The sequence below is a fragment of the Python bivittatus genome, unplaced genomic scaffold (assembly GCF_059951505.1).
Source record: "Python bivittatus isolate LINGU-HERP-01145 unplaced genomic scaffold, Pbiv_v1 ctg000000_np1212, whole genome shotgun sequence".
NCBI classification, from domain to species: Eukaryota; Metazoa; Chordata; class Lepidosauria; order Squamata; family Pythonidae; genus Python; species Python bivittatus.
The window spans coordinates 3,794,982-3,811,819 of NW_028277028.1; the positions used below are offsets into that span (position 1 = coordinate 3,794,982).

Here is a 16,838-nt window from a genome sequence, read left to right on the forward strand (position 1 = left end):
AGAACTTTTTGTGAACATGGGTAAATATGATAGCTAGACTGGTACAAACTGATCATCACTTCAATACTTTCTCAGTCCGCATGGCATGACCCTTTCCAGAGTTCATGAATTAAGGAGGACCATGGAATATCCTTTGTCCAAGAATCCTCTCCATTCTTGCAAGATAGTTGTAAAAGAGTTGTATATTTGAGTACTCCCAGCGCCTGGAAGGGATTATGCAGCAATTCTCCTTGAATAATACCATGCACTAAAAACAAACAACCAAAAAAAAAAAAAGATTGACCAAATTATCAAAACAATTGGGAGAGTGGAACATTTGATGCAATCAAGCAGGCTCCAACAGTGCAATCATTTTAAGGATGGGAATCATAAAAACTACAATAAAAGTATTTTGCTGATTGCAGATGAATGCTTCAGTCTATCCATCTTCTTGTATAAGACATGAACAGTATTGATAATATAAATGAGACTGTTGGACGTGGAATAATATGGAAAGAAAAAGTGTTGATGCCTCCAGCAGAAAAACCAATTCCTACTCAGAAACCAGAATTTACCAAAGTAGTGAGACTGTTTATAAGAAAAATATTTATAAGTAGTCCACAGATCTTGGATCTTATACATTAACTATGAAGTTACTCCTTCTCTTTATTTCAGACTCCTGTATGGAAAGCAATCCAGTCTCGATAGTAAGTAACTCGTGTATAGACTCCAGGCTTATTTGGCTTAGCACATTCATCTCCCCAGCTTACTATGCCAACAAGGTACCATATTCCTCTTGAATCAGGTGTAACCAATGGTCCACCAGAATCACCCTATAAGAGAAAGAAAATCATTTTAGAAAGGCCAGGGGAAAATCTGTAGCCTATAATGTCAGTATGATAGACAGGGCTGTTTTATCAAACATGATACCATCTAAAACTGTTTTCCCTTAACATAATCTTCTTAGAGGAGAAATGAGGGGGTCTTCTGAAGATCACATTCTCCCTCCCAGTTCCTAAGCCTTCATGACTAGACTTGCTTGCAGACTTTAAGGGCTTCAAAAATGCAAACTGATGTGAAAATGGAATAGAATAAACAAAAAATAATAATTTTTAAAAGTCACATATTTCCCATCCTTAGCCACAGCCATTCTTCTCCCCAGACATACCACCAGAACCTTGGAACTGCAGATCAAATGGGTTTGATCTAGACCTAGTTGTAGAAAAAGGTGGTGGCTTTTTCTCCAGCTCAAATGCTACCAAACCATAATATGTGCAGGAGCCCTTTTGCTGACTTTTAAGTTATTATTGCACCTACCTGACAAGCATCGCTCCCTCCTTCCAGGTAACCAGCACAGAGCATTCCAGGTGAAATGGCTCCATTGTACACTTCCCTTCTGTTGCAAATTTCATTGCCTATAATTTTCACTTCTGTTTGACGAAGTTCACCAACACTGGGACCTGATTGTCAAATAATAAGGGAGTTTTTACCCGTGAAAATTTATAAAAAGGCTATAGGATAACACACCCACAAAACATCACATATCCTTACTCTGTGAGCTCTTCCATAGCACCAGAATTTCCATCCCTCCATTCCTTTAAAAGGAACCATCCTGTGATAATCTTGCCTTCTACAATATTGAAACACAGAAAACTGCATGAGCAGTCCATGCTCCTATCCTCCAGCTGACTAATAGGAAAGGGTAAGGCACATCATGCAATTAGTGTCACACTCTCATACTCTGTCCAAGGAATAACAAAACTCCCTCATACCACTTAGGAAAAGGAAACAAAGTAAGTGCTTTAATATATATGGTTTGTGATATATATATATTTGTATGGAGTTGTCAGGTAGTTTGCAAAAAAAAAAAAATCTGAATAGGAACCCTTGCAAGCACCTAAGTTTTTGCTTAGACTGAAAGCTCCACTTCTTAGTAGCTACGAGCTTTCCCTTGGTTGCTCAGCTCTCCTTTGAAGCTGGGGGGTGAGATACAGCCTTGCCAATGTCCTGCTCTGAGGCTAGTAAATGGGAGCTCAAATTCACATAAACTGAATTCTTTGCTGACTTCACAGAAGTTTCTAATCCAATTGAACATGAGTGATAAGGAACATTCTTATCTCCAGTGACCTCTGGATAAGGAAGACTTTTGGAATGAGCTAGTCTGAAAGAAGATATAATAATTGTGGTGGCTATTTCTTAATCTGTGATATTTTCAATATACCTGTCCCATTAATCCCAACCCCCCTCTAGCATGTTTGCAACTTTAATATTTTATGTTTTGTTTTCTTACAGATGAATATTTTTTATTTTATTTACACTTCAGATTGAGACACCACCCATCTCACGAGGAAGTGACTCTGGGTGGTTTACAATAAAATATGCATGTGAATGCATATGTTCTACATAAAAGAAGGCAAACAGCCTATCTGGTTGACAAGGTATGAGTAAAAAGACTTTATTACAGGTTGTCAAACAAGGTTTACACTATTGCACGTGCCACTAATAGGGACTAACACAGTCAGGCAGCTCCATCAGGTCCAGACACTTGGAAAGAAACATTAAACCCAACAACTGAGCAGTTAGTCCTGGGCTTACAAAGGAGCAGAGCCCCTCTTCTCTCTGTGGTGCTTGATGACTATGATGGCAAGCTTCCTACGTGGTTGGGAATGGAGGAGATGGTGTAATCCAGTACTATCTATAACCTGGAACCGACCCTGCTACAGTTAACAAATCAGAATGATTATCCACACAAGCCAACTTGCCCCTGAACAGAGAGCTACTAACCGTCATCTCTCAGAGCACCATATCCTGTAACAACACAAGTGATATTTTCTGGAAAAATATATGAAGCCTCTGGAAGACAAACACGATGTACAGCAGTTGTAAATTCCACTGGGGGTGAAATCTGCACAACAGCAATATCAAATTCATGGTTCATGACATTATTAGCATAATGCTCATGAATGATGATCTGGCGAAGATTCCTTCTCATTGTTGGAGGTCTTATACGAGCCCCAAAACTACTTGTCCATCTTCTGACATCCTTGACACTGGAAAACATTTGAGAGTACAGATTATACCATAAGAATTCTATTTGCATTTTTGTATAGCATTTTGTAGCCCTTTTAGGACAGAACTTCACAACTGTTCTTGCTACCTGATATCGTTTTCCAGTTTTTCCTGCAACTCTTTCACCACAGTCAAACTTCAAGACTAGAAATAAGACCAGTTTAGAAACTGGAATGCCTAGGAATAACAGCAGCTGTGAGCAGAGACAAAGTTTAAACACCCCTCTCCCTCCCAATTTCATATGTTTTGAATGTATTTGTGGTGAGCGGAGACATCTGTTCATAAATGAACTGGGAAAATGTTCTCATTTAAGTGTGTTGGTACAGATGTAGCCTTAGAGATAGATACTGGGGAAAGATCTACTCACCCTCTAAAACAATGAGCAGCAGTCACAATCCAAGAGCTGCTGATCAGCGTTGCTCCACAACGGTGAATGCCATTCAGCTGGAGACTAACTTGCCAGGGCCATTCTCCTTCCCCTGCAATGGTTCCTCCATAGATTCTCTCCACGGATCTGTCCAGTCGTGTCCCACAACCTGCTCCCAATCCCAAAACAGCATCTCACTCATTTATTTCCAGAGAACAGATTTTGCTTTACAATCGGAACACTCTATGAAAGGGGATTTTGGTTTTTTGCTAGAAGTATAATTATCGCAGCTTTTTAGAAACAAAAAAGATTGAAAAACAATAAAAAGAAACAAAAGCACTCTTCCCTGGAAATAAGGAGAATGGCCTAATTTTGTTCATGTTTTCTCCCTGAACATGGTAGAATGTATTAAACAGCAATACATTACTTATTCACTGAATTTTAAGGGAATGGGTAAGGGAATATCAAAATATAATTGTCTGCCATTCATGTGCTGTCTTGCCACTGCTTTTTTTCTTGTCCTAAAAGATCCATTCTCCACAGAACAAGAAAAGAATTGCATAATCCCTTTTGATTAATATGCTAGGGTCTGTCTTTCTGGAAGCACCCTTGCTCTCCACCAAATAAATACAGGACTGCATTTCTGGGGTTAGGAAGAGAGCTGGGTATGTTTTCCAGGTTGCTCAGGTTAGCTGAAAAATATGATTCATTCTTTCTTAGGGAAAAATGCTACATAACAGTCCAATTTTATAGAAATCTCCCATCCTTAAGAAAAGTTCCATGGGTGACCCGAGTTATAATATTACAAATAAGTGAATTTAAATTTGATTTTCATCACTCATTGCTACAGGAAACAAAAAGGTTCCAGTATCTCCTTTGTCTTCATATTTTCCTTTATTATTTTCCTCATCACTATAAAAATGCAAATCTGACAACTGATGTTTAAATTCTAAACATTTTAAAATTTGAAGTATGATCAGTTTTGCTGATCTATAACTATTTACATTAAAACCTACTGGAAGTGCATCTAGCTAGGACCCCCAACACATTTTAAAATGTGCCATTTCAAAGAACAGGGTTGTGTCCAAAATATACTGTACTGATAAAATACATTGGCAATGCAAGGCCCTCAAAAACTCTTTCCCCTTCCCCATGCCTTCAGTAGCACAGCATGAATGTAAGGGAGCAAAAACCTTTACTGAGGAAACTTACAATGGCTTCCCATGTGATAATCAGGCTGTAAAAATTAAGTGGTTCATGAAGATTGGATACACTAGGAAATTACAAAAGAGTCTGAGAACTATGGTGCTTAAGGCAGCCTTCCTTAACATGACAGTCAATCTTATACAGTACATGTGTTCAGTATCCCCTGTTATAGTTATAGAGTTATAGTCCAAAACATTTGGAGAATAGTAGCCAGAGGAAAGTTAGGCTAAACAAAGCCGTTTTTAACAAATCTGTTTTCAAACACAAATCTGTTCTAATACTTACAACTGTTGAGAAGATTTGCACCATTTTCTGCATTTATCTCTGAAAAGAAAGATAGAAAGGACAAATACCAGTTTTGGGGTGGCAGTATTTTCACCCATCCTTCATCCTAAAGTATATAATTCAATAGTCATTAGTAACTTGGTAATATTGGCAGATGATATTTTCATACCAGTATCTCCCTTCCAGTAAGGTTGAAGACAGAGCATTTGAAATGAGTGAAGGTGAAAACTCTACAATATTTTGCAATGTCAAAGTTATGAAGATATTTAGCCAAAACAAAAACGTTGCTTACGTTTTCTTGGTCAAAGCAAAACAAAAGATCTTTGTGTTGTCTTTCTTAAATGTAATATGAATTATCTTACAAGCATATTACCTTAGGAAACCCAAAGATTGCAAGGCCACATCTCTAAAATCTTCTTGATTGAAAGTTTCTAACTGTCTTTTTCCTGGACTACTTTTTAGGTAATTTAAAACATTTAAATTTGCATCTCTTCAGTATCACAATCACCAGAAATGAAACAAGACATCTATTAGGAATTTTTTCTCTATATAGACTCTTACAGAAACTATGTCAGAAACTCCTTTTTAAAGGAGTTTTGCTTGTTATCATCATGAATTAACCAACCAACTGATGCTCCCATTTGTTGACTTGTGCTATATAAAGGTGACTAGTTCATAAAATAATCAAATAACATAAAGATTACTGGCTTTGGCTTAATGAAAACACCTCAATGAAATTTTCCCAGCATTCTCTGGCAAAATACTCTATTAGTTCCTAATGGTAGCAGACTTTTAGTTCCTTAAGTATTAAAAATAAATAAATGAAAACCAGGGAACAATGTTTAATAGAAATTGGATGGAAATCAAAAATCTGTAAGTATCTTATTTCCTCACAGGAAAAAATATTGCAAAAATGCATCTTAAGTAAGAATGGGAAGTGGGTAATACAGTTTTGATTAAGTCAGCATATACATTTCAAGTTACAATGCAGGCAAAGAAAGCAGTTTAAAAATTTGATCAACATTAAAAAGGACATCTATGATACTTGCCTGAGAGCTTGTAAGAAGAAAGGTCAATACTTAAGGGCCATGTTGATACCTTCAGCCTTTTCAGCAAAATATGATAAACATTTGTCCAAAGTATCTCTTTATTATCTGTGGCAATGAACTTAAATATCAGCACCACATCTGCCAGGACACCACCATTCGCTGGACTGCAAAAGAATAATACAGACAGCTGACCAAGCAAGCCAGGATGTTTTCCACACTCCGTAGGGGTCTTTTTTCACATATGCTCACTCAAAATATTTGGGCAATTAAGACAGAAAATTAAAAATACCATCCCCATCCACCCATAAAGGAACATCAGGCACAAGCCACCCGAAGATTTGCTGTTCAACTCATTGCCTCTTAGGAATGAATGGGACTGTGCAGGCACTAGGAAATGGTTTGGCCTAAATTTGCGCTGTGCCCCCAAAAACAGCTGTGATTTGGGGTCAGAAATTATAGGGATCTTATAGTGGCACAGAGTTTTCCCCTCTTTTAAAACTTTCTCTTTTTCTCCTCTTTTCCTTTGCCCATCTTGGAATGAAGCTTTTTTCATTGGCTGCAGTCTGCCTATTAATATTTTCCCCACAATTCCCAGAAATAGTGTTGTGCTGAAAAATAGGGAGAGAGAGAAACAGGATAGCAACTTTCATCTGCCTAAATAAGTAAGTAAATAAATAAGTCCACTCTGCAGCCAATTATAAACGTACCAGACTTTACAGAATGCTGGTCCGCCAAAATGGCCTTTCAATAAATGGGGCATTTTTGAATAGCCCTAAAATAATGCCAGCTTATTATATGCTCAATTTAAAGCCAAAATGTTGTGGATTAAGAGAAGCAAAACTATTATTTCCAGGCGTGGGAAATGTTATTACCTTTATGTTTCTGAAAATTTATTAGCATCCTCCAGCAGAACAGGCACAGTTTTAACAGTGATCTATATTCCCTGAGATAGAGCTCTTTGACCAGACAGAAAAATTGAGCAAGTCTAATACAGATTGTTCAATTAATAAGGCAAATTTCAGTTTCTATTTCTTGCTTTGGAAATTAGACTTTGCACTGTGAAGAGCTGTTTGTTTGTTTGTTGAAATGAAACTTAAAACATAGTCACATGTTTATATGTGTTAGAATGTACTTTGTACTGTGAGTGCATTAGCTCCATCAAAAGGCACTTGCAGATAAGAGATCCAATTAGGCCAGGTACCTATCATGACACATAGCACAAAAGCCTACTCCTGCCACTTCCTTGCTGGAATACAGTGAACTTTTAAGGTAATTTTAGACTCAGCCCCATCAACAAGTGGAGAAACATACTTCTACTTGTTCCAATTCAGGATCGGTTCAGATGTTAGAGAAAGGTGAGCTAAAAAAAATGATTTTGCATGGTCATCACATAGTAGGAAAGGGTTTCTATTTTGAGGATAGCAAAACAAAATGCAAATCAGTGACACAACATGCACAGAAGGACTTCCATGGAAAGAATTTTAAGAACCTTCCTAAAACATTCTCCAATCCAAGTCTGTTTGAGAGCTAACCCTGTTTGTGTCCATTGCTTTGTTCATTACGGGATGTTTTCATACCATGAATTCTCCAGCAAACACTGTGGACTGTACAGTAGAATAGCTATCTGAGTCCTAGTATTTGTCCACCTGCTGGTCTTGCCTTGGTACTTTCCCCAGGTGGTTGTTTGTTTGGGTATTTCATGGTGAGGAAACAGAATTTAGTCTTGAGCTCCCAGTTCATCAGTTCCCAAAAGAATGAGAGACAAACTCAGTTAACTCAATTCAAATATAATGGTTATGGACATTTAATTATGTTAAAATTGTCCCAACCATTTTTTAAAAATTCATCTGCTGGTTTTATAGTTGTGAGCCAGATGATATTGACTCCATGAATTAAAAACTTAATGCATTTATTTAAAGTTTAAGATAGGAATATAAAAATCATCAGGCAGCCAATTACACCAAAGAGCAATTCAGTTAGTTGGGTTGTTTTCAGCATCTATTCTAAATTGCTACAAAGGAAAGATCAGCCTATTCTAACATGCCTCCGGTTCCTAGGTATTGAGCTACAACTATCATAATCAGCCATTATGAATGCTATGTGTTGCTGATTGATGGGAGTCATAGTCCCAACACAACTGAGAAACCCCAGTTAGGGGAAGTAGCCCAGATCTATTTTTAATGCAGTCTTGGCTATTTGACTTATAAATTCATTCTCATTTCATTGTTAGCAATTAATTCAGCGTCTATTTCTGAGTAGAATGTTCATTTTACATACCTTAGCCTGACAACACGTGATTTAATGAGTCTTTTTTCTAAGGGAGTAGCTTGAAATGCTTGTTTAGTCTGTTGAAAGGAATGAAAAGTTATGTTTGATATATAAAATTTATTAAACAAAGTAGAAATGCAGCAGCCTCCCTAGGTGTATGTGTCAAAGTCTGCAAGATGATGGATGTGGCATCACAATTAAAGCCTTGCTTTTTTTTGTACATGCTGAGAATCACAGCATGGGGAAAGGAATGGAGCTTCTATGGTAACATACACCTGTCATCTTGCAGGTTATGACCCCCTTCTCCATAGACATCCATGTAACAGTGAGAAAACCAATACAGTATGAATGCACTAAAACAATTTGGCCAGGCTCAAAAGAACGAACTGATCCATGCAAAACTCAGTTGAATTTGACCATTCTTTCTTTATTAGCTGAGTTACATTTATAAATAACTTAGATGAGAGGTTAGAAATTTGATTATCAGATTTGCCAATGACATAAAGTTAGGGCAAAGAACAAACACCTTAGCAGACAGCATCAAGATTCAGGAGGATTTTGATAAGCTGGAACAATGGATAAAAACCAGCAAATTAATTTCAACAGGAATAATTGTAAAGTCTTAGATTTGTATAAGAAAAATCAAAGACCTGAGTATAGGATGGGGAGGCATGCTGGGCAGCAATACAGCTGAAAAGGATCTGAGTGTCTTGGTAGCTCACAAGCTGAACATGAGCCAATAATGTAATGCAGATGCAAAAAACCAGATGTTCTATTGGGCTGCATCAACAGTGCAGTGTCAAGAGAAGTCTTGTTCCTCTCTATTCCGAGTTTGGCAGACCCCAACTACAATATTACACCAAGTTCTGGGCACCACATTTTAAGAACACTGAAAATTTGGAAATATTTGGAGAAAAAGCAGTTTAGCAATGGTCTGCCTTAGAAGGTGGTAGACTCTTTTTTCACTAGATGGCCATCTGTCAACAATGCTGTAATAGAGAATTCCTGCGTTGGGCAGGGATTCCTTGATCTCCAAGGTCCCTTCTATTCCTTCTATTATTCTAAATGTGATTGGATGGATCATAGGGGGAAAAAACCACACAAATTTCCCAAGCCCCTAAGAGAATTCCTTTCTAAAAAGAATATATCTGTATCTGCAATAAAAATATAAAAATTAAATTAATAGAATTCCTTTCTAAAAAGAATATATCTGTATCTGCAATAAATCTATAAAAATTAAATTAATAGAATTCCTTTCTAAAAAGAATATATCTGTATCTGCAATAAATCTATTAAATTAAATCAAAACAGACACGCACAAAAAAGATAAGCCTGCCTGGAAAGTCCTTTAAAAGTCCTTCCACAAATAGAAGCCCAATTGTCTTGCCAAAGGATTCTCACATAGGGTTAATTTAAGTAGCTCACCCAATATTTGGCTGTACTATGACTTGTTCCCCTGTAACTAGATGCCTTCTTACTAGAGTTGCATTTACTTTAGGCTGGTCTAGTTTAATGCCATATTTCTCCCTGATATTATATTTCTTGAACTTTAAAACAGTATTTGCTTTTTTTCAATTTCATATTTTAGGACCTAGCTTTTTTGAGGTTCAGTTTTAATCATTGATCATGTTCTTCTATGGCACCCCATGCAAGTATGTAATCTATGTATATGGAGGTTCCTGGAATGCCTTCCACCATTTGTTGTACAGTGTGATGAAACACTTAAAGTAGAACACAACCCAAAGGACATATATTTAAAGCTGCATCAACTGCATGATGTTCTAAGCATATGTAGGTGTGTGCTTCCTTCATCCAGTGGTATGTGCCAAACTAATGTATCCAGCTAATGCATCCAGCTGGGAAAATATCTTCATGCTTCCCAGTTCTGCTGATAGTTCCACTTGGGTTGGGATGTGATAATGCTGTCTTTGAATTGATTGATTATTTGCAATCAATTTGGTGTCAATTCTCCGTGACCATATAGATAAATTTTCTCCACTACTCTGTGTCCCCAACCTGGTCCTCCAAGTCTTCCAATAGTGCACCCATTACTGCTATAACTGAGTCCATCCACCTTGCTGCTGATCCTCAGCATTATAGACTTCTTCAGAGAGCTAGATCTTTGCATAGTATGTCCATAATATGATAATTTGAGCCTGTTCATTTGTTCCTTGAGTGAGAACTCTGGGTTGATTTGCTCAATGATTCATTTGTTTGTTTTCTTAGCTATTCTTAGTATTCTCAGGTGTCTTGATTGATTGAATTTGAAAAAAAGGGGGGTGCATTCAGATTTACAAGATTCTGTTACTATAACCTTATAATAAAAGTAGTATTGACCTACATAACATTGGTTTCCTAATCTGATCTATCTTGAAGGGCTGACAACTACTGGTTGTGCATGTTTACTATGTGTATTATGTTGAGTTATTAGAAGACATCCAGTACCATGAAAGCTATCTTCTTAAATATGAAGGTACTTTTAGTGTGTTAGTTCTGTACTGACTAAGTCAATGTGACTTATTATTTGTCAATAATTTCAGATGTTTTGTGGCCCAGGATGGGTCTTTGTGGGTTTGGTACTCTTGATGTTTTTCTAGCATATTGAGTATCTTTCACTTCCTAGAGAGGTGGGTGGTGACCAAATTTGAAATATAAATAAATAAATAAATATTGAGTACCTTTCCATTTCAAAGTGTGTTCATAGCCACCTAGTAGGCTGCTGGGTTTCAGTATATGACTTTAGATGCACTCAGTATAGGCCTGGCTTGGGCTTCAACCTGTTGTAGTCAAGTTCAGCCATTAGACTGATACTGGTGTGCAAGTCATAAGCAATGGGAATTCTGTTAATGGGTATTGTTTTAACCCAGCCTCCTTACCCTGTCCACATCAACATAATCCTTTGGTATTTGAGTCTATATTTCTTAAATTGTTTTTGTAGCTTTGTACATGTTAGCCCTGAGGTTGGACATTGTTTATATGTATGTTTCATATCATATCAACTGGATTCTTTGCATACGCTTTGCATTGTTTCCAAGATTTTTTTGCCAGCTGCTGTTTTCTTTGTTACGGTCAAAGCCATGTTTCTGACTGCAGTCTACTGGACTCCTTCCTTTCCATATATCTTTATCGTGGATGATGGACAATAGTGGAGTATTATCATTGCTGAGTCCCATAATTTCCAATTGTGAGTGAGCAACTCTTCTGCTTGGCAGATATAATAGTATTTTTTAGGAACAAGTTCAATTCTCTGGTAAGTATTCTTGCACTTTCTTGTTTCTTATGCCCAAAGCAATTTAGTATTTGATCAAAGATTCACAGTTTACCAAAGTTACAAGATTTATTCTTTGGTTTCAGATCTGTTACAAATTCTTAACTTGTCTCAGGACTTAACCACCATTCCTGGTTGCCTTTTTTCTAGAACAGGCCGACCCTATTTCTGGAGTGCAGAAATGAATGACGTCACCCTCTATTAATCTCCCCATACCTTCAAAGCAATCTTAGGGTGCATATCTGTGCTTCACTTCTGACATACACTTTTCCCTGTTGTGTCACTTCAAGTGCTCCTGTCCATTTTGTCTACAGTGCTTCAGTTTGTTGTAGGCTTGCCTCAGCAGTTCATTGACTACTTTGTAGAGGAAGGAATGCCCCTTCCACTGATCCAGTACTTTATCATGCACTCTAAGAGGTTCTAAATCTCCTATTACCAGAACTACAGAAATAGTATAGTGGCTACAATCTTTGCTTAGCGTAGAGAAGGTTGCCAATATAAAACCCAGTAGTACATAGTGTGTGTGTGTGGGGGGGGGGGGTGTTTAATATTATTTTTCTTTTCTAATTTTCCAGCTGGCCTTTTGTTAAATAAGCGATTTACCATTTTACTGTTTTTCCAGTTACCTGAAGTGGAAAAATTTCACCACCACTCCCAAATTGCCCAAATAACCTATGGGTTGTTTTCTTCTTCTTCCTCATCTAGATGGGGATCAGGATCATATACTGGCTATTTCCTTTAGTCTGTGCAGCCCATGGCATAAACGATCTCTCCCTGGGTGCAGTTTCCTTACTTTTTTTCACTGACTTCATCCTATTTTGATGCTATACCATTCCCATTGTTCCCACCATTTTTTGTCACAGATTATTTCTGGATGGCACAAATACAAGCAGGGAAGTGAGCAGGGTTGTGTTTTACCCATGTAGGGACATCTTTATAGCTGAATAATTACAAAAGCAAAACTTTGTTCTTGCAGGCAATAAACTAATCCCCAGACTTATAACTCTTATCCTGTTCACTTATTCACAGAGTGCTGACATGCATTTTCTTTAGCTCTGCATATGGAGTCTCTTATTTTCCCATCTTTCAGTTTGGGAAGACAATGATCTCTCTGTGAAGCAGGCTGTTTCACAGTCCTTGCAGAATGGGTGGCTGTCTCTTTAAATGCTGCTGAGTTCTCCTCAGCTGCCCTGTTAGCTTTCATCTTCACTCTCCTCTTTTCCTGCAGCCCCTTCCCCTCCCATCCTTTGCCCTCAATCTTCCCACAGATTTATTTTTTGGCTGAGTCTGCTGGATGCTTTTGTCAATTGTCACTTTTTTATTCTGTACTCCACTTAGCCAGGCTACTTATAGCAGCCTCTTCTTTTTTCCTTCTAGATCCCTCAAGATTCAAGCTGTTCCTCACTGTCTCTCACTGTCTTCTTCCCACAGACTCAGTAACCTCCAAATACGCCCCCCACATAGCATGCGCCAACAGCAGCTCCCACTCTCTGCTTCTGTTCGTGGGCCTTTTATCATTTGTTTGGCTGGCTGGGAGGCGCAGAAGAGACAGCGATTTGTAGTGCCACTAGAAAGTTTGTGTAGCTTACTAAAGGGGAAGGAAAGATTTGTTCCAGAATCTCCACATCAACTTCCAAATAAAAGAAACAGAAGGTGGGGAGTGGGGGAAGGATTGTCCTCTCCCAACCTTTCACAGTCATACTTCCCTAGAAAAATAAATAGGAAGGAAGGCTTTCCATCTTCCGTACCCGTTTTATGCAACCGTCCTCCCACATAAATGACAATTTGTTTCAGGAAGTCTTCTATTTCTATAGAATTAAGTAAGTATACTAGCCACCAGTTTATGATTTGTGTTTTCTTTGTGGTGCTAAGTCTCATTTTCTCTATTTCTTTGTTTAAGTTTTAGAACTGAGTGCTTAAACCTTAACTTTAAACCCGGAATCACTTTCTGTGAGATGGACAGCTATATAAATGTGACAAATAAATAAATATAAATAAATAAATAAACCTTCATCCATTCTTAAAGGTGGGTTCATGAAATTATAATATATCTGTAGAATCTGCTTGTAATCATCCATCCATCCATCCATCCATCCATCCATCCATCCATCCATCCCTGGGTCAGCTCTGTAATTTGTTTTTTTCCAGTCCTGAATGCTTGTATTTTAACATTTAAAATAACAATGATTTCTTACATCTTAAAGTTCCTTTTTTCTTAAATACAGGTAGTCCCTGAGTTAAGAACAGATGACCTATAATTAAGAATGGAGCCTATTGTAGCAAAATTCAAGTTAAATACCCAATGATTTGAGTTAAATACAACAATGGTTCAAGGTCATTACACAATAGTACTTATACAGCATTATACAATAATACTGTTCCGGCTTACATACAAATTCAACTTAAGGACAGACCTTGGGAATGGAACTCGTTCTTAAACTGGGGACTACCAATAGAGGTTGAATTTTATCTTGTGAGAGAGGTTTATTTCCCATTGGGAGATCAGTACTGTACCCACACACCTCTATGTTTCTTGACTAGAGATTACACTACTGAAATTATTTCACTTTTTAAAATTTTGTCCTTTGAATTGCCTAAAAACCAGGGCAAGTTGTGAGAGCTCTGTCTCTCATATACACTGGGTTTAATAAAAGAATGCTAAGTGAGGTATCCTCTAGAAGACAGATAGTGAGAACAGAAACTACCAAGCCCTACCGAAAATCAGGAGGTGAGGCCAAGGTTTGAAGAACCAGAGGGCTTCTGGAAGAAAAGGTTGTGTGTGTCTGTGTCTGGGCCTGTGTGTCTCTGTGTGTTCTTTTCCTCCTTGAGAATAAAATTTAGAACATTAAATGCATTAAAAAAAGAAGCCATTCTCACTTACCAAAGTCTCAATGCTTGTACTCAGTTCTCTAAATTCTCTTGAAGTCTGTTTTTCAAAGCTAGGCTGGAATTGCACATTATTGATTCTAAAGGAAGCATTGTAAAAGAATAACTTCTGATCTGCATGTGAATGGGAAAGAATGAAAACATTATTTATAGTATGGTATCAATTAATTTACAAGAATGTGACACAATTGAGCAATCATTGACAGAGGACATTTTCTAAAAAATTAGAGGTTTTGGAAGATTCATCATCATGTGAAAGACACATTTTAACTCTGAAACAAAGGGCTTTTATATACTTCCCATATTTTATATGGGAAGGAGGCAGGCCAAGCAGCTGGCCTGGAGCATGAATAGTGTCACAAAAAACTGGTCCCAGATAAGTAAAGTCCTTGGGTTCTGGAGCTATTAGATACAGTGTATGTCAAGTGAAAGAAATCACGCTAGTTCAAACAATTTCTCTTCCATGAAGAAATAATCAACTATGTCTTCTCATAGTTTATGGTTGGCAAGTCTCAAGATTTGATTTTGTGATTCACCCGCTTTCTCAGGATCTCCAATTAAAAGTTTAAAATCGTTTGATGAAAGGCCAGAATCAGGAGGTGACTATTTTCTGCTAAGATGAAAATGTTGCAATATACATGTATACTTGTGCATTTGCACACTGATATACACAGAGAGCCTTTTCAGTCAGGTTCCAGTCCTCTAAAACTATGCACCATCAGGTTCTTCCCTTGATTTGTCAAATGCCATCCACTGTCTCACCAATGTCATTGGGCTCTGTCCTTATTCTGCCAGGGATGGCCTTCAAGCAGCTTACTAATTCCATCATCTCATATCCAAGTTTCAAGAGACGTGGCAGCCTTAACAGTGTGTCAGCCCTCCAAGGTAGACCAAACTTGGAAACCAAAGACAGGCAGGCTAAGACTACTTTTATTATAAGATTATAGTAACAGAATCTTACAAGTCTGAATGTTCTTCCTTCCTCCTCCCCCCCCTTTTTTTTTCATGAGAACTAAAGAAGGTCATGTCTGAGACATTTTCTCAAATTACATTTCTGCTCTGGACTCAGATATCTTTTATCTGACAGATGTCTTGGGTGCAGCTCTTGTTCTGTTCCTCAAGGCTATTCCTTCTTCCCATTAATGCTACATATGGCAGTATATAACAGGGTCATCCTCTGCCTTGGATGATACACTAATACAGAGATCAGAGGCAGGAAAGCATTGCCAATCCAAAATGAATATGTCATGTTGTTTGGCAGATGACCTTGCTTGAAATAGTCCAGTTGGAGTAAAAGTGGCTACAAATCCTTGAGGAAAGAATTACACTACTCTAACTTGAATACATAAATAATTTCTTTCTGCTTGCTGAAAGATTTTAAAACACAAAGCCATTCAAATCATATGGACTGAATAATTAATACACTTACCATATATCAAAAAATACACGAGCAAGCCAATGGCAATGGCTAAGACCAGCAATGTTGCTAGCACAATCAAAGCAATCATCCATGGTTCAAGAGGTGTTGTTCTTGACCTAGCCATTCTGAGAAGAGGGGCAAAAATAAGATTTTGTAGGAGACACAGTGAACCTTAAGTAGTACAGTTAATCCTTGCTATAATCTGCTCTCAGACTGCTGTTTACAATATTTATGCACATTAAATGTTTCAGAAATAAATAGATTAACAGTATTGCTGAACTAATAATAAATTAATTGCATTAATCTTAATTCATTATTTATTTATTATATCAATTTATATAGCCAACCATCTCACAATGAAAGTTGCCGCCCAGAAATGGTCGACGCTTCAGCGGTTTGAGTCCAGCCTTCGTGTTAACAGGGTGAGCTCCTGTTTCCTCCCCAGTTCCTGTCAACCCAACAGTTCGAAAACTCACGTGAGTAGATAAATGGGTACTCTTACTCCGGTGGGAGGAAAAATGCTGGTGGCGCCTTGCAAAAGGAGTCAGGAGCAGTTGCCGGTAAGCGCGAAACCGCGCTTGCCCGAAAACGGCGCAAAGCGACGGAAACTCCGCCTCCTGTGCTCGCCAGCTGGGCTCTGCTCTAGGAAGGAGGCTCTGGCAAACCACTTCCGAAACACCTTGCCTTGAAAACTGCAAGGACTCGTCCAAGCAGTCACTGCAGAGTCGGTAATGACTGAGCGCAGATAAAAAAAAAAAAATAGCCAACCATCTCACAATTGCATCTCTGGGAGGCACACATTGGATTAAAACCAAACAAAGCTTGATAAGAAAAATAAGAAAAGTAATGGTGATTGAAAACAAACCCAACTCTAATCATAAAAAAGACAACCTGCCAGTGAGGGGCTCATCTAACCTCCAGACCCCGTGCCCAAGGGAACATCCAAGTCTTCAGGGACTCCTGAAATGCTGGGGCTCCATAAATTTCAGGGGTATGGTGTTCCAGAGAGCAGGTTCTGCAGCAGAGAAGCCATACTTCCTG

The 16,838-nt window shown here is 38.0% G+C and overlaps 1 protein-coding gene across 1 annotated transcript; it reads right to left on the bottom strand.

Moving 5' to 3' along the window:
- Nucleotides 1–611: 611 nt before the first annotated feature.
- Nucleotides 612–15,921, bottom strand: LOC103050118 (transmembrane protease serine 11E-like). The gene is made up of 9 exons (XM_088142250.1): nt 15,807–15,921; nt 14,373–14,491; nt 8,233–8,300; nt 5,956–6,119; nt 4,907–4,945; nt 3,416–3,584; nt 2,764–3,029; nt 1,297–1,439; nt 612–812 (listed from the first exon to the last, which is right to left on the bottom strand). Exons 1-9 carry the CDS (start codon nt 15,919–15,921, stop codon nt 651–653), a joined length of 1,245 nt encoding a protein of 414 aa, XP_087998376.1. The 3' UTR covers nt 612–650.
- Between the last annotated feature and the right edge of the window lie 917 nt (nt 15,922–16,838).